This window comes from Mytilus galloprovincialis, chromosome 5 (assembly GCF_965363235.1).
Source record: "Mytilus galloprovincialis chromosome 5, xbMytGall1.hap1.1, whole genome shotgun sequence".
In the NCBI taxonomy this organism is placed as follows: Eukaryota; Metazoa; Mollusca; class Bivalvia; order Mytilida; family Mytilidae; genus Mytilus; species Mytilus galloprovincialis.
The window spans coordinates 102,015,260-102,034,055 of NC_134842.1; the positions used below are offsets into that span (position 1 = coordinate 102,015,260).

Here is an 18,796-nt window from a genome sequence, read left to right on the forward strand (position 1 = left end):
TTAATGTAAATTAAAAGAAGTTTATGTCATCAAAAATGACCATTTTTGTTTGCTATGAAATTGACATGTGATATGTTTGGTCAGAGGTTAGAAGCACTGAATGTAGTACATATTAATGTTGTTAAAAAAATGACTGGTATAAACTGTGAGCATGTAACATCAGTGTAAAGTCTATAAAAAAAAGTTCTGTACAAATTAGTTTATGAAGTGTGAAATGTCAGTTTTTATTAAGGATTGGAAATTATAAGTTTATTTAGTATATATTTTATTTTAAGGTTACATTTTTAAATGGAATTTTATCATTTTCACAATATTCAGGTAAAAATATATCCAGCAGAAATTTCAAATGAATTTTTATTTAAATTAATTGCATGACTTCTACCATGTTCTAAAAGCAAAACTTTGGAAATTAAAACATGTTTTTTATCTGAAAATTTAAAATCTTTAAGCAAGTTATTAACTAAATCATACTTATATATGCTAGCTAGCTTCATTTAAATACACTTCCCTTCAAATATACCATATGCTATAATTCATATGAAAGTATGGAAAACCAGAATTAGAGATTTTGTAATATTATGAGATTAACATAGGCAATCCATGTGTCTTTGGAAATTTGATATTTCTTTGTGCTTCAATTTCATGGGTTTATAATGAACTGAAATTTCCTTTTTGAAATCCAGTAATGTTAGATTTCAAAAGAAATCATTTCATTAAGGTTGGAAAATGGTGTAGGAATCTAAATTAAGTAAGGTTCTTTGAAATGGTTTTGAGGATCCATTTTCACATTTTGAGAATGCTAGAAAGAAAATGTGTAAATCTTATTCAATATGACAGAAACCTAACGTACAAACTACAAACAAAACAGATAAAGGGCAACATACAGTCTTTGACAAAAGTTGTATATCTATACTATATAGCATGTTCCAAATTGTTTAAAAATATTTTGAATGAATTAAGCAGAAACTATCAAAATTCTTTTTTTTAACTTTTTTGAAATATTGGATCCTCAATGCTTTGCAACTTTGTACTTGTTTGGCTTTATAAATATTTTGATATGAGCGTCACTGATGAGTCTTATGAAGATGAAACGTGTGTCTTGCATACTAATTTATAATCCTGGTACCTTTGATAACTATATTCTGCCATCAACAAAAAATTAATGATAATTTTATAGTCTGATTATATTAATTGCTAAGTTGATTTCTCGAATTTATATAATACCCAATTAATATTGTTACATGTAATAAGGTAGACTGTGTTTTATTTGCATTCTAATTGTAATAATTGAAAAGTTAGAATGTTGAAAATCTATTATTTTTGCCCACACAAAGTACATTCAATAGTTATGACATCTTGACTCAATTTGAATGCACACAAATAACCAATATAAAAACATGTTGCTTAGTCATATCAAAATACTGATTTAAAACATGTTTGTAAACTGTCATTGTTGCTCATGATAAATAACACTTTGTAATGCAGTTCTTTAGGTACTCTTCAAAATAGTTTCATTTTAGAAAATTGCTTTTTGTGAAAAAATATTACATTGTATTATATTTCATAGAAAAAAAGTGTAATTATCACTGAACTAGTATACATATTTGGTTAGAGACCAGCTGAAGCATGCCTTCAAGTGCTTGAGTTTCTCGCTGCATTGATGACACCTTGGTGGCCTTAGACTGTTGTCTGCTCTTTGGTCGGGTTGTTGTCTCTTTGACACATTCCCCATTTACATTCTCAATTTTAAGTCTTGAAAATTTTGGGCTTCTTAGTAAATTGAAATGTCTTACTTGTGATTCTGTAGATTTAATATACATCTTATTCTTACAGAAGCCAGGCAAATGGAATGCAGTCCATGTAAGGATAGCTTGGGAGATTTATCAACATCAACAGAAACATATAGAGTTACAGAAAGGGCAGGAAGGGAAATCAATGGAGCCGTTACGACCTCCAAGTCATCTCTTTCCTGGAGCTTCATTGCATAGACCCACTGATCTCTCTGCCTCCACAGGGGGACTATTGTCTCAAGGTTTGTGTTTTTCTGGTAAGAAATTAGTTAGCATCATTTAGTTATTCTCACTGGTAGTGTGGATTCATTATTAATCATGGGGCACTAGCTTATGTTGGTAAAGGTGAAAACTTAATTTAAATATTTAAAAGAATACAAATTTCCATTTGACTTAATTGTATGCTAAATAAAGTTGCCAAATCACAAAATCAAGTATTCCATAAAATAATTTCCTCAGTCTACAAAAATTAAAATTGGTACCCATCAAGATAAATGAATGAATCCACAGTATGTTTGGTGGGAAGATATGATTTGTTTTAATGAATTACCATTATTAGCCTGTATTTTGAACTTGTCTCATATTGAAAGACTGGATATGATTTCCTTGCAGTCAAAAATTGCTAAATAATATATAGATCAAAATGGTTTGCCAAAATACCACAAAGTACAGCAAACATCAACACTTGAACCTAACTTGGTACAGGCACTAAAGGAAAGTTTGACCAGTTTTACATGCACAGAAATATAAAACTTTGATATAATAGAAGAAAGCACTTTGATTTTTGCATTCAAAGCTCTTATAGCTAAAATAAATGGTATATTCCGTTTAATAGATATCTCACTTTCCATGCATGCCATACTGTTGAAAAAACTGTTGCATGAAATGTGCATTTGTATTTAAACTTCTGCAGTAATTATGATTTATCTATTCATTGTTTTGATGTTGTGTCTATATCAAAACAAGTCTAAAATTAAGGTAGCAAAGGTAATCAAATTGAAAATCTGGTGAGAATTGTATTATTTTTACAGTCTAAGGGGAGATAACTACAAGAAAAAATTAAAGTAACTTTGATGATAATATACTTCAAATGGCTATCAGGAAAATGTTATCTATAAGTCTTTGTAGTATACTAACTTGCATTTAAATTTATTAGGGAGTTTGTTATTAGAGCATAATATATTGTATTACCTATATGGGGTAAAATTGGGCTCTAGAACAGGTGCCTGCAAACCGACATACATGTTTGATCTGAAACAGCCAAGACTAAAAAAAATATTTTTAGATTTAAATAAAATATTAAAATGAAAAGTACATAAATACAATAAGAAACATAAACTTTGCAGTAAGATTTGTAAATTTATACAATTGACTATTGCAGGTTCTCATGGCAGAAATAGTCTAGAACAGCCACCTGGACATAGCGGTTTCTTAAATCCCATGCACTCGGGTAAGAAGGGTAATAATTCTTTTTATTATACTTCACTTTTAAATGACAGATTTTGATTGGTTAATATGAGGGAGACAATTTACTCTATCCCATGGCTGAGCGGGAGACATTTTTTTTAATGTCATCCCCTAGAGAAGACGAGATGAGGGGTATAAATCAATGAGACAGAGAGACCCAATAATAAGAATAACCAAAGTCATCTAGAAGTTATTAAGCTTGTTGTTACCTGACTACCTGACAAAGGTTGCATATTAAAGCAAATGGTAGACTGAGAGAGATTTTTTTATCTACATATTTGAATTAAATTATGATAAATAAAATAAGTATTTCAAAAGTAAACAGTTACCTGTTATGCATACTATAAATTCAGAAATAATTGTTGTCTATCATTATGTCTATTGTCAAAAATATGGAATATATATTATAAGAAGGAACAAGTGAAATTATGAATTTTAGTTTTTATTATTGTGAATCTAATAATCTATTGACTTAAGACAGGTTTAAAGAATTCTTTTTAATGAATTAACAGACTTCTAAAAAAATCTTTGTTTTAAAAAAAAAAATTAATGTTAAATATATAAAGGAATTCAAGGTATTACCATTTTTCCTTCTCACAAAACTGATGCATCAATAATTGAATTAATACTTTTTTTTATAACAGGTGCTTCCCCATTTCCAAAACCATCACCTTATTCCATGTCTAACCCTCTTGGATTTGGAGGATTGGGTTCATCTGGGGCATTTAGTGGGCGTGGCGAGATGCCTAATGTTCCTGGACTAACGTCACCTCACGAGTGGAACCGTTTACATAGGACTCCTCCAACATTCCCTGGTGCCCAGGCAGGCCCCTGGAGTAAACGGGAAGATGGAGAGATTGACCGTGGGGACAGGGGACCAGAAGCAGGTGTTTTAGCATTGGACAGAAGACGGGAAGAAGACAGAGAAAGGTAAATACAGATAATCGGGAGAAATAATAAAAATCTCATTTCTTTTGAGGACAATTTATATATATACTTTTTTACAACTCATCTAAACATCAACTCAACAATGTTAGATCTGTAAATTTGCTTTTGCAAATTTTTTGTTCTTCCTTCGACGGGATTCGAGGCATGCTACTGAGATATCGTGACACCAAATCGCCTGCACTGTATCTGGCGTGCTAGACCACACAACCACCTTGGCTCAAAGACAATTTGGGTATATGTCAATAAGGCAGCAATCCAACAACACAAATAACTAAAAGACATCAAGAGAGATTTATATACACATTCCACAATAGATTTCTAACATCAAGCTCAAAATCTATCCAAGTCTGAAAAAATTGTGAATTTGACATACTTTCTTAAACCTTCCTTCAACAAAATGATCATTCAGAAAATATGTGAATCATACAGAAGAACATTTCGTGTTAAAATATTGATTTTTATTATCTCATTGCATTCATTTTTTGCTTGTCACAGCTGAATTTACAAAAATACTTGTTCTATTATTTTCAAGAGCAGTTTTTTTTTTCTCACAAATTTGAACAGCAAAAATTAATATTTTAAAAAATAATACTAATATTTTATTAGCTAGTACTGTACCTACTCATAAACATAAGGTTAGAATAACCAAGAAGTTTTATAGACTAAATAAAGCAGAACAATACATATATTTGGTTTGTGAAACTATGCAGACCTTACATTGTTGGGCTAGATTTAAGATGAAGTGTATATATATAGAAAGATTATGGAGTTAGCCCTGAATAACCACAGATTATCTGATGGAAAAGTCCTGTTGAACAGTTGCTACATATTTTGACATTTATTTTGAGATGTATAAATACAAGAAATATGCAGTACTGATATAAGTGCAGATTTAAAAACAATTAAAAAGGAATGAAATTAAACACATCTAAAACAGATTAAAGAGAACAATACATATCTAGATAGAAATTGATGGTTTCTGTAATAAATAATTGAATAAAAAATAAGACATTTGTTTTTCCAATACTTTCAGGGAGAGAAGAAATGGCGAACATGACAGACGAGTCAGTTTAGAAGAAAGGAGCAGAGAAAGAGAGTTATCTTACATGAAAGATGCACATGCATCAAGGTCAAGATCTAGGTCAAGATCACCATTACAAAATGGACGTGTTGGTTCTGCCAAATCTGACAGTAGCTATGAAAGAAGATTTGACGATAAAAGTGGACTTAAAATTAAGCAGGAACGTCGTGAGGAGGATTTGATTCTTCATGCCGAAAGGGATAAACTAAGGACAGACTATCTATTGGGTCGTTCCCAAGCAGTTAATCCAATGAACTTCAGTATGTTGGATCGTGCTAGACTTTTAGGGGCACCTTCCCCATACATGTTTGGTGACCGTGTGCCACCCCATCCTGCATTATTAAGTCAATATGATAAAAGTCCGTTAGAAATGAACTTAGGTCAGCATCAGTTTCAGCTCCAGAGGGATATGGAGAGGGAGCGAGAGAGAATGCTGAGCCGAATTCAACATCCGTCTTTGTTTGATCCAGAACAGTTACGGAAAGAAGAATTATTTTTACAGGATGAAAGAGTACGAAGAGACATATTAGAGAGATTGCCATTTTATGATCCACAAAGAATGGCCTTTGAGCAAAGTAGATATCCACATTTACGTCCTCCTGATCCGCTGTCGGCACACTTTCCACGGACAATTAGCCCGATGATAGCGCATGCAAAAGGGGGCTCCCCTGCTGGGTACCCTCCCCCATTAATACCTTCCTCTAGTGCTACTCAATCGAGGACTCAGTCTCCGGGGCGGGGCAAACCTAGTGCAACAGAGACTAGTGACAAGAGAGATAACTATTCCAATTCAAATGATCCAGGTGTTCACAGCAGATAGGAGGAGTTATCTCCCTTAGAATATTGTTGTATAAATATTGTAAAGATGTAATCTGTGCTTTAAAAGCAGAAATGTGATCTCGTTGGCAGCTATAATTTTTTTCATTTTTTTTTTTTTTTTTGGTTCCTTCTGAACTACAACAGTCCCAAAATTACTACTGTATACCTACATTTAGTCTAATTATATCATGGTATTTTTTCACAGTTGGCATGTTGAATTTTCCATTGTAACTTTGGGTGTAATATAAATATAATTGGCTAATTGCAGAATACAGCAGGGGTTTGAAATTTGAATTTGAAAATGAGAGGTACTGGACTTGAAAAGTTCCCTCCCTGAAAATATTAATTATTTGCACTCTAATAACTTTTAAAGATTTAGAAGTTTAAATGTGTATACATTAAATTATTAAAATTGGAAACAAATGCAAAAAACAAGACCTTACTGATAATATTCTGCAATTTGTCAAATAGATGAAAGAAGTAATTCATTGGACATGTTAAAGTCACATAGATATATTCCATCTATTTAAATTGTAAATTCTATCAATTATCTAAATTGTTGCTGAAAATATAGGTATGTTGAAGTTAAGAGGGAACTAGAGGGTATTGAGATGATTTTTACCTGCATTTCCACATGCATTTAGGTATAAAATGAAATGTGAACAGTACGCATATATACTTTTTTATTAATTGAATAAGAAGAATTTTTTGAAATAAAAATGATGATTTCCAAGGTATTTGTTTCACATATAAATGTATAGATTTAAGACTGTCGCCACTTTTTTGGAAGAAAGGTGAGCTTGATTAATAAACAACTTTTCTTTTGGCGAGGGGTACTTGATTAATTGACATTTTAGAATTGAGAATTTTTAGACACTGGTAAAAAAAGGTGTTTTACACTTGGCTTTACATGTTTTACTGAATTTATTAAAATTCTTTGAAAACTTAGAAATTAGTATACGTATCAGAACACATCCAAATTTTCAAATTGTTGGCAATGGGTATTGCCTTAAACCTACACCCAATATTTATTTTGAATATTTTTACTTTGTATAATAAATTTTTAGTATAAAGGTCAAATATATCTTATGTCTGTAAAATTTTCTAAATATTTATAATTTTTTGCTGTCCATTAGGAATATTTTGTGATGTACTAAGGTTTAAATTATACAGTTTGTGAAATTCAGTTTTCTCATTTGACTTTTACCAATTTTAGACTTTTGCCGAAATTTTTTATTTAATTATAGGGTAAATTTCTACTCTTTAGAAAACACTTGTCTGCTTTTCTTTGCCATTGTAATCAAATGCAGAGATAACATGCTTCCTATTAGATAGTAATTTGAAAACAGTCTTAAAAAATATGTTGGATTTATTTTTAGAAAAAATTATTATGCAATAAACTTGTTAAGTGGTATTTTTCTTTCTTTTTTTTCACTTTTCAAAGGGGAAAAAAATAATGATTACAGTAATTTTAGATTAGCAAAATACAAGATGACATTGATATTCACTTTGATTGTGCATGGTAATTTTATGGTGTAACTGTATTGTGAATATACTTGAGGGAAAACAGATTTAAAAAATAAGGAAACATACCTTACTGCTATATAATAACAATTGATTTGTTTTTTTGGTTTTTTTTGGTGAGCAAATTTTCTTAGTACCCTTTATTTACCTGTTTTCTATTCCATTAAAAGATTCATTTTTTTAAATCATCTAACATATTTTAGCATCATTCCCATGAAGTCTGTTTATATATATGCAACTTTAAATTTTCTCATTTTTTAGTTGAAATCCTTTTTAATAATTCCTTTTTTGATTGATTGATTGATTGGTTGTTGCTTGTGTTACTATGTTAATGTCCAGTGGTCAATTATTTTGATTCGTTAATGCCATCATGAATATTCATTGACATACCTCAGGTAAATCGACCCCTTATCTAACCTTTCCATTTTGCCATTTGATTAGGGACTTTCTGATTTGAATTTTCTTCAGTATTCTGTATTTTTGTAATTTTACTTTTTCCAATACAAAGTATCAATTTTTTCCAAAATGAAAGTTGTCAATTTTTTTTTAAATTTTTCGAGGACCAATTGAAAACTTCCCTGCCTTTCATCCTAGTCAAATGATTTTGCAACACCTCCCTGTCGGTTTGATTGTTGTTTGTTCTTGTTTAAAAACAAAAACATGAAATATTTGCAACTGGACATTAAGGAAACCGCAACCAATCAATTTATAAAAGACTGTGCTACTTGAAAAGTGTACAAAGTATCAATTGAAAATCCAAAAAAATATAAACAAAGTATAAATTGTACATCTAGAGAAATAGACAAAGAATAAAGTGTACATCTGGAGAAATAAACAAGGTATAAATTGTACATCTAAAGGAATAAATCAAAGTATAAATTGTACATCCGAAGAAACAAGCAAAATTATCATTCATTGTACATGTGAATAAAAACACTAAGTATAAATGTACATGTAAAATCCAGTGGCGGATCCAGGGGGAGAGGGTTCCGGGGGTTGAAACCCCCCTTTTTTTGGCTGATCAATGCATTGGAATGGGAGCATATAGTTGAAAGCCCCCCTTTACTCTGTGTTGGAAACCCCCCTTTTTAAAATGGCTGGATCCACCACTGTAAATAAACTAAGTATAAATGTACATGTGAATAAATACACTAAGTATAAATGTAAATGTGAATAAATACACCAAGTAGAAATTGTACATCTGAAGGAATAATCAAAGTATAAAATGTACATGTGAATAAATACATTAAGTATAAATGTACATGTGAATAAATACATTAAGTATAAATGTACATGAAGTTTAATACACAAATGTTAGATTGTATGAGTTACTGTGTAGATTATATGGTATTATTGCAATATTGTAGAAATGATCTCGTTCATTCATCATTAATTTGTATTTATTTATTCGTCACCGTGGGTGTTTTAATAGCTTATCATTTATATTTATTTTTGCGTCACCTCATTATTTGAAACCATTTATTTTCATTTAAAATTGAATTATGCCAAACATTTTAATTTGTAGCTTTCAAAAAGTATGGAAAATTTATATTCAAGGGCTATGTGAAAGTGTTTTGGGCAATTGTGTTTATACTATATTAAGTACCATGTTGTGTTAACAAAATTGCACTGAAAAATTATTCTGTTTGCATGACATGTTATCTTAATTTAATTTTGTCATTTTCTAAAAAGGTCAATGCAATCATATGTTTTATTAATTTTATTTAAAAGGTGTATGGATATATTAACCTGACTATTCAAGGTGTGAATATAACTTATGCAGCACAAAGTGCTTTTAACTTTTATTAACATGTGTTAATAGTATTCATATACATTTGGGTACTAAAGTCCAAAATACTTGTGAAATTTTATCTAATCTACAAAATATCTATTTCCAGTGATCACAAAATATGACTTTAATTTGTGTATTGTTGTACACTGTAGGTCTGGGAAAAAGCGTTCTTAGACATTATATTTTGATTTTTAATAATAGCTGTTACAAAGATTTTTAAATAGTAATGAATTTTTTTAAAAGACTCTTTAGATTTTTTTTTATTTTGATATGCATTAAGATGTAACTTATTACGTATATATAATATAAATATATATATAAATAATACAATTGATATGAACTTTTTTGTACAGAAAATCCAAAGATTTTGATGCAATATATTATTATTATTATCATCATTGAATGGTGAAATGTGTCAAGGACATGTGTCACAAAATACGTATGTTTCTATTAAAAATAGAAATAATAAATTATTCAAAAATCAAATTTGTTTTGTTTTTTTAAGTTGGAAAATCAGTGAATGATAACAGAAAACTGTTACTCTAATGCAACAGTTAGTCTCATATTTGTTAACATATATTTTCTGTCTTTTTGGGGAAAGACGGCTTCAAGCCGTCAATTCCCTAATGGGGTTGGCCAGAGTTTCATTCCCTCACGTCAATCATTTTGTTTTGATAGTTTGGAAACCCCCTCAAAATGTCATACTGAAATTGATGACAAGGAGAACAGATTGACTTTAAATACATTTTTTACACATTTCCCTTCTGTTTCTCATGAAATTATCGTATATTGAGCTTTCCCTTACACTATATACGTTTCTTTTACAGTCCGGAAAAATCAGTATTACGAAATATTCTAAATATATCTAGCCTAGTGACGTCATTGTTTGAATGCCACACTACACAGGGATATCCTTTATTCATTATAAAAATCATTCACAGTATTTGTATACTAATTTAAAATCCGTATTTGTAAAATATAAACCTAATGATGTTTGCTGTAGTGTAGATGATTCACACACCAACATGAAATGCTTGAATTTGAGGCTATATTCAGATAATATGTAGGTCAACTTTCGCGTTAAACAATGTCAATGGGGATACATGAGATTGGGGAGAGAAACAGCAGTTTTCATTGTTTCTGTAAAGTTCTGTTTTTAGAATCTTCCTCCAATTTAGGAGCACCTCAATTGATGAGTAATTTTACACTAAAATCAAAGTAAATGTTTCTGAACATTTAAAATGTGGCATTTCTTTTTCATTTTTAGCCATGGCGTTGTCAGTTTGTTTTAGACTTATGAGTTTGACTGTCCCTTTGGTATCTTTCGTCCCTCTTTTAGTATATGATAAGTTGTCTTCTATATAAAAAAAATGTGTACCAACATAATTATTGAAATTGTTAAAAAAAAAATTAAAAAAAATGTTGCTTTTTGTAGTTTATACCTATTGAGATTGGGGAGAGCAACTGCAGTTTTCATTCTTTCTGTAAAGTTATGTTTTTAGAATCTTTCTCCAATTGATGAGTAATTACCCACTAAAATGAAAGTTAATGTATATGAACACTAAAAATGTCACATTAAGTATATATATATGATAAGTAGTCATCAATTAAAAAATAATTTTGCGTACCATCATAATTATTGTAGTGGTCATTTTTTTTTCATTTTTTTTTTAAATATTGCTTTTTATACGACCGCAAAATTTGAAAAATTTTTCGTCGTATATTGCTATCACGTTGGCGTCGTCCGAATACTTTTAGTTTTCGCACTCTAACTTTAGTAAAAGTGAATGGAAATCTATGAAATTTTAACACAAGGTTTATGACCACAAAAGGAAGGTTGGTATTGATTTTGGGAGCTTTGGTCCGAACATTTTAGGAATAAGGGGCCAAAAAGGGCCCAAATAAGCATTTTCTTGGTTTTCGCACTGTAACTTTAGTTTAAGTTAATAGAAATCTATGAAATTTTGACACAAGGTTTATGACCACAAAAGAACGGTTGGGATTGATTTTGGGAGTTTTGGTTTCAACAGTTTAGGAATTAGGGGCCAAAAAAGGGCCCAAATAAGCATTATTCTTGGTTTTCTCACAATAACTTTAGTTTAAGTAAATAGAAATCAATGAAATTTAAACACAATGTTAATGACTACAAAAGGAAGGTTGGTATTGATTTTGGGAGTTTAGGTCCCAACAGTTTAGGAATTAGGGGCCAAAAAGGGACCCAAATAAGCATTTTTCTTGGTTTTTCACACCATAACGTTAGTATAAGTAAATAGAAATCTATGAAATTTAAACACAAGGTTTATGACCATAAAAGGAAGGTTGGTATTGATTTTGGGAGTTTTGGTCCCAACAGAATAAGGGGCCCAAAGGGTTCAAAATTAAACTTTGTTTGATTTCATCAAAATTGAATAATTGGGGTTCTTTGATATGCCGAATCTAACTGTCATGACTGTGTATGTAGATTCTTAACTTTTGGTCCCGTTTTCAAATTGGTCTACATTAAGGTCCAAAGGGTCCAAAATTAAAATTAGTTTGATTTTGACAAAAAATGAATCAGTTAGGTTCTTTGATATGCTGAATCTAAAAATGTACTTAGATTCTTGATTATTGGCCCAGTTTTCAAGTTGGTCCAAATCGGGGTCCAAAATTAAACTTTGTTTGATTTCATCAAAAATTTAATAAATGGGGTTCTTTGATATACCAAATCTAACTGTGTATGTAGATTCTTCATTTTTGGTCCTGTTTTCAAATTGGTCTACACTAAAGTCCAAAGGGTCCAAAATTAAACTTAGTCTGATTTTAACAAAAATTGAAATCTTGGGGTTCTTTGATATGCTGAATCCAAAAATGTACTTAGATTTTTTATTATGGGCCCAGTTTTCAAGTTGGTCCAAATCAGGATCTAAAATTATTATATTAAGTATAGTGCAATAGCAAGTCTTTTCAATTGCACAGTATTGCGCAATGGCAAGAAATATCTAATTGCACAATATTGTGAAATAGCAAATTTTTTTTTAATTAGAGTTATCTTTCTTTGTCCAGAATAGTAAGCAAGAAATATCTAATTGCAAAATATTGTGCAATAGCAAGATTTTTTTTAATTGGAGTTATCTTTCTTTGTCCAGAATCAACTTAAATCTTTGTTATATACAATATACAATGTATATTCACTTTTTACTACCAACTGATAAATTAAAATAATCTTTACCATTCAGTGATAACAAGCAGTTTTTTTACATCTTAATATTTTATGATGTATTTAAATGAGTAGTTATTGTTGCAAACCCCATTAGAAATTTTAATTGAGATTAGTTTTGGAATAAGGGAAAGGGGGATGTGATTAAAAAAATTGGGTTCAATTTTTCTCATTTGAAATTTCATAAATAAAAAAGAAAATTTCTTCAAACATTTTTTTGAGAGGATTAATATTCAACAGCATAGTGAATTGCTCTAAGAGAAAACAAAAATTTTTAAGTTCATTAGAACACATTCATTCTGTGTCAGAAACCTATGCTGTGTCAACTATTTAATCACAATCCAAATTTAGAGCTGAATCCAGCTTGAATGTTGTGTCCATACTTGCCCCAACCGTTCAGGGTTCAACCTCTGCGGTCGTATAAAGCTACGCCCTGCGGAGCATCTGGTTGTAGTTTAAAGCTATTTATTCATGAATTTTACAGATATATCAAAATGTGGGATCTGGAAACAAACTTTACACAGCTTATATCAATCATATTTGATTTTTTAAGTACATGTATCCCTGTGATGAGAGTTGTAACTGGGAACTTTATCAATAGAAAATTAAAACTGAATAGATTTTTCAGTCCTCACTTTCTTGAGAATACTGTCACAAAAAATTGAGAATGGTCTTAGCCTGCCGTTCAGTTGTACATAATTAAAATTCTAAAAATATTGTAGTAGTTGTTAAATTCAATTGAATTTTAGATAATTAACTCCCAACTTTAATCAAATCTTTTGATTTAGAAGGTGTAGATCTCATTGGTCCAAACTGTCTCTATGATGAATTCTTGACTAAGGAAATGAAATAACAATAAACAACAATTAGTTTCATTATAGTCAGCCTTTCTATATGTTCTAGCTGTTCTTTTGCTCATTCTTTGTATGTAGACTATCAAACGATACCCCCCTAAATATTGAAACAATGGCCGTCTTTTCCCTCAGAGCTCTTCAGCTCTTTGATTAATGTATTCACATTAAACGTGTACATCAGTTTAATGAGACAAGCTTCCATCAGAGACAAAATGACATAGATGTTTGTAACTATAGATTGCTTTATGGCCATTCAACAATGATCATAACCCATACTGCATAGCAAGCAAAGACAAAGACATGACAAAATGTAAAACAATTCAAAACATTCAAAACAAACTACTTGATTTATTTATAAAACTATGAACAAAACAAAATATGATAACCACTGAATATCAGGCTCCTGCCTTAAGATATGTGGCAGTATTAAACATATGCATGAGAGTTCAACGTTCTTTCCTCATCCTTTGGTGTCCATCGTTGTCCTTCAACTTTTACGAAATTCTTCTCTTAGCTTCTTCTTCTGGAAGTCCACCCTATCTGCAGGGTCACCGCATTTAAAAATTTTGTTTATTTTTAAAATTGCGTTATTTAAAATTCTATCTACTGGTTAAAATTTAAAATAATAGTAGCAGAATTAGAATAGGATAAAACTAAAAATTAGTTAAAAACAGGAACTTGTATGTACACTATACATTTAAAATTATAAAATGGATAAAAGTAATATCTTATCAGTTGTTTAAATTTCTCTTAGCAAAGGAAAGTGAAAGGAACTACTAATCTGTACTAGTAATTGGTTAAATGTATGGACTAGTATGGTTTCATAATTAGTTTAAATATATGTAATTAAAATCTAAAATGGTAAGGGATACGAATAAAAAAGAAACTTGTAAAAATTAGTTTTAAGTAAAACAGTAGAGTTTGTCAATAGAATTTGGGTCTATAAGATTATTTACAGGGGTAATTAATATTCATATGCTCTAGTTATGGTTTAACTATGAAGTACTTAGCTACATCACCTAGTATTAATTAAGTATATAGACAAAGTAGTATAATACTTGTTATATATTACATTCCCACGACTGACAGCCACTTGCAGTTTAAGCTCAGAACTCAACTGATTGTTCATTTGTTTTCCAAAAGTTGGGTTCTTTTAGCATGCAATGCATAGATCTAGTCTTTGCAGATTCGTTCTAAGTCTCTCTGCTGAGACACAGTTATAAGGTCGTTCCTAGAACAGTCAACCAATAATTCTAGAAGATCCTCATCAGAATTAATTATACTGCAATAGTGTATATGATTATCCTCTAGTAGGGATTTTAGTCTATTTTGATGAATTTTTCTCACACAATTCAGACTTTCACAGTTGATTAGGAAATGTTTATAATCCTCAGGTCCTACCATGCACAATTTGCAGTCTGCACATTTTGTTCCGTCAAATCGGTTGGTAATACTTTGGGTTTTGTAAGTTCCTGTAAGTATCCTGGATTTTATTATCCCTTTGCTAACATCTCTTTTATTATCTCTGACACTGCTCCAACAGAAGTTTGGTTTTTTAAAGCTCCAGTTGTTTACTTTCATATATTTGAGTGTTGATTTGCTTCTAGCAGATTCGGTCCATCTGTTTTTCCAGGTTTTGTCTATAACATCATGAGTCAATCGTTTCCAATTTTCCTCTGGATTTAGTATAATCTCATGTGCGGATGGAAGATCGTAAGATTTGAGAGTTTTGTCCACATTTATGTACCAACTATTTGATTTATCATCTTTTGTAGCTAGCTGTCTAATTCCAATTTTACACTCAATTGAGTCGGGATCTTTTGATATTCATAGAATTGGGAAATGACAGCTTTATGTACGAGTTTCTCAATAGATTCGGCTCCGAGTAAGATATAGATAGCAGCATCTGCAGTTCTTTGTGGTAAGGATAGAATTTGTGTAAATGTTTTTTTCTGAAAAGCTTCTAATTTTTGGATATCAGTTTTAGTAATGTTGAGAATTTCAATTCCATAGAGCATTCTTGGTATAACGTAAGTCCGCCATAGTTTATACGATAATAGTGGGTTTATACCATTTATTCCATGTAATCCAGCACCTAATAGGGAATACATTGTAGCTCTTGCAACAGAAATTATATTCTCTACATTTGGATTATTTTTCTCTTGTCTTTCAATTCCTAAATGTTTTAAATGTTTTGCTTTTCGTCTATTTTTTCATTTAAAAATTGTTGAAGATTTATATCTTTATTCTTCTTGTTAATCATTAGAATTTCAGTTTTTTTGCTGTTTATCTTTACCCGATCGTTTTTGTTACAGTTTTCAATGATGCGGAGTTGGGTTGAGGCATCATGTTCTGAGCCAGCACATAGCATTATGTCATCTGCGCACGTTGGGCAACCCACATAATTGGTTCCAATTTTAATTCCTATGTTTGTGGATTCAAGAGTATCAAGGATATTCTTATTATAGGCCTTGTAAAAATTGGCAGAGAGAATTCCACCTTGTTTGACTCCCTGCTCATTTACAAATGTTTCCGAAATGTATCCTTGAGATATTACTTGTGTAGTTGTTTTGTTATATAGTTCCTTAATTAGTAACCATGAAGCTCCATTAGTTCCTTGATGATATAATTTCCAAAATAGGTGTATATGGTCTACCACGTCAAATGCTTTTTCTGCATCCAGAGTTATCTTTGGCTTCGTTAATTGCTTCAGAAATGAGAAGAGCAGTATTAATAGAGGATGCACCTTTAGTGGATCCTTTCTGAAGCTTGTTTTGATGTTTATTTAGTGTACCCTCGATTCTAGCTCTAATACAAAGCTCCAAAATCTTACAAATGATGGAAATGACTGTGATGCCTCTATAGTTGGATGGAATAGTAGGGTCTTTGTCTTTTTTGTGGACAGGGGTCAGCAGACCTTTTTTGATGACTTCAGGAACATGCTTTGTATAGAATATATTGTTAATTAAGGTAGCCAGGAATTCAGTCAACTTTGTTCCACCATAAATTAGATGTTCTGCAGTTAAACCTTCTACATCCCCAGCCTTTTTTCTTTTTAATATCGAAATACGCTTGGTGATTTCTGTTGAGGTAACAGGTTGAATTGTTATTTCTTGGTTTTCACAGATGTTGACAATGGTTTCCATGTCTAGCTTGACAAGATTATCATGACCAATGTTGAAGTAAGGATTTGAATTGGTTTTGGCTAATTTTTCAAAGTGATCTTTGAAGACATTATTTATCTCATTTGGAGTTGATGCTTCTTTTTCTTCAGTTCTAAGGGTGTGTGTGAACTGAGAAGAGGAAGACCGTTGAGTTTTAATAAGTCGAAAAAACAGATCCTTGTCCCTATCTGAAGCCATCATAATTTCTTCATTTAGTTTAATTCTTTTGTCAGCGGTTTGTTGCCTTTGTATTGATCTGACCGAACGTTTCGTCTCTAGTCTCTTCAAGTTGTAAATATTATTTTTCGAAGGAGGTGAACCAACCTTTTTCCACAGATAAAATGCCTTTTTTGACAGACCCACAGCTTTAGCAAGTTGTGGAGACCAGCTAATCTTCTTTTTTCTACTAAATCTGGATTTCCTACGTGGATAGTTCAAATTTAAAGCGTTAGTAAGACCAGAAATTAGCTGGTTTGTAGCTTGTTCAATACCGTAAGGTGTTCTCATGTTCAGATACTTTCTATCTTTTAGTTCCTCCTTCAAATTTTGTTCATAACTTGTTTTGTCAACCTTTTCCCAATTAATCTTAGTCACAATATCTCCATTCAGTTGTTTTTGAGCGGTCTGTAATCTAACAGAAAATTCAGCGGAGACGGGATAATGGTCTGATGTGTTATTGCCTTCTCTTAAGATTTTCACCTGCATATATTCAGTTGACTCGTCATCATTCTCTCTAGATTTTGTTAGAATGTAGTCTATCTGTGATTTTGAATCACCTTGATGGTATGTATGGTCTATAGGGTAGTTAGATGGTAGCTCTATTTGATTTTCCTTACAAAAGTTTTTAAATAGTTCATCTTGGGTGTCCTTGTATTGTCTATGGAATGAAGCATTAAAATCGCCGGCGATAATAATTGAATGAGTTCTTTGATATTTCAGTAGTAATTCTTTTAAGATGTCCAAAGCTGCTCTATAAGCATCATGCCCTTTGTCGGTACCTCTTGAGGGGATATATACATTTATAAGACATATTGGGTCTTTTGTGGTTGAAATTTCGATAGCCTGTATTCTGTTATCTCCATCAGGAAGTTGAGAAAACATAGTTGACATGGACTTTCTATACAAAATTGCAATACCTCCATGGCCTCTTGGTCTACTAATTGGAGATAAGGGTTCATTATCATCAATTTGTCTCGAGAAGGTTATAAAATCTGAATGATGTTGTTTCAATAATTCTTTTTCATAATTAAAAAGCCAATGTTCTTGTATCAGTACAATATCATGTTTATCAAGAAGTTCATCAAAGTAGTTTTTTTTGGAATTAAAGCCTTTGATGTTGAAAGAGACAATTCGGAGCGGACTTGATTTTCCCAAGGTTATATCATTCTTGTCACAGGGGCTGCTATATCTGGGTCCAGGAGGAATGTTTGACCTTTGTCTAAAAAAGGATTGTATATGTGTTGAACATTCTTGTTTGGTGGCAATCCTACTGTGTCAGAACAATTTTCTGATATCATTGTCTCACTCCTTTGTTCAACAGCAAAACAGTTTTTACTATTTGAGTTTGAGGAATTTGATATGGTATTGGCAGCAGGCTTTTCAGGGTAAACATATGGTTTTGGTGAATCTCTAGGATGACCACTTTGTGAAGGAACATTCAGGTTTGCTTTCATTTCATTTCCTTTTCTGACAGCAAAACTGTTTTTACTATCTCCTGTAGAACTGTTACTTAAGACATTAGGAACATAAGAATAAGAATTTGTGATATGCTCTGGTACATTTTTATTAGTAGATGTGTTTATCTGTACCTTTCCTTGAGTAGATGACATGTGGTGAATTTGAGAATGAAGATGAGTAGATGGAGTGACAACAAAACTGTTTTTACTATCTCCTGATGAACTGTTACTTATGTCATTAGAAACGTAAGATTTTGTGATAAGCTCTGGTACAATTTTATTACTAGATGTGTTTATCTGTACCTTTCCTTGAGTAGAGGACATGTGGTGAATTTGAGAATGAGGATGAATTGATGGAGTGACAGCAATACTGTTATTACTATCCAAGGGAGATAATTGTGTTGCAACTGCAGCTCTATGATATATCATTTGTGGATGCTGGGCTTGCATGTGACTATTTGGTATGTTTTGTGAAGGTGCCATTT

At 31.3% G+C, this 18,796-nt stretch overlaps 1 protein-coding gene across 8 annotated transcripts in view; it reads left to right on the forward strand.

The window, feature by feature from the left end:
* Positions 1 to 9,902, forward strand: part of LOC143076908 (uncharacterized) — a 150,690-nt gene extending 140,788 nt beyond the window's left edge. For 4 of the 8 annotated variants that reach the window (XM_076252798.1, XM_076252794.1, XM_076252799.1 and 1 more), the window contains 4 exons: positions 1,834 to 2,047; positions 3,172 to 3,249; positions 3,902 to 4,187; positions 5,239 to 9,902. In XM_076252798.1, coding sequence (XP_076108913.1) covers positions 1,834 to 2,047; positions 3,172 to 3,249; positions 3,902 to 4,187; positions 5,239 to 6,106 — 1,446 coding nt within the window. In that variant the 3' untranslated portion in view covers positions 6,107 to 9,902. The remainder of the gene's footprint in view (positions 1 to 1,833; positions 2,048 to 3,171; positions 3,250 to 3,901; positions 4,188 to 5,238) is intronic. The other 4 variants (XR_012978837.1, XM_076252795.1, XM_076252796.1 and 1 more) reach the window with 4 other exon arrangements.
* Positions 9,903 to 18,796: the final 8,894 nt, after the last annotated feature.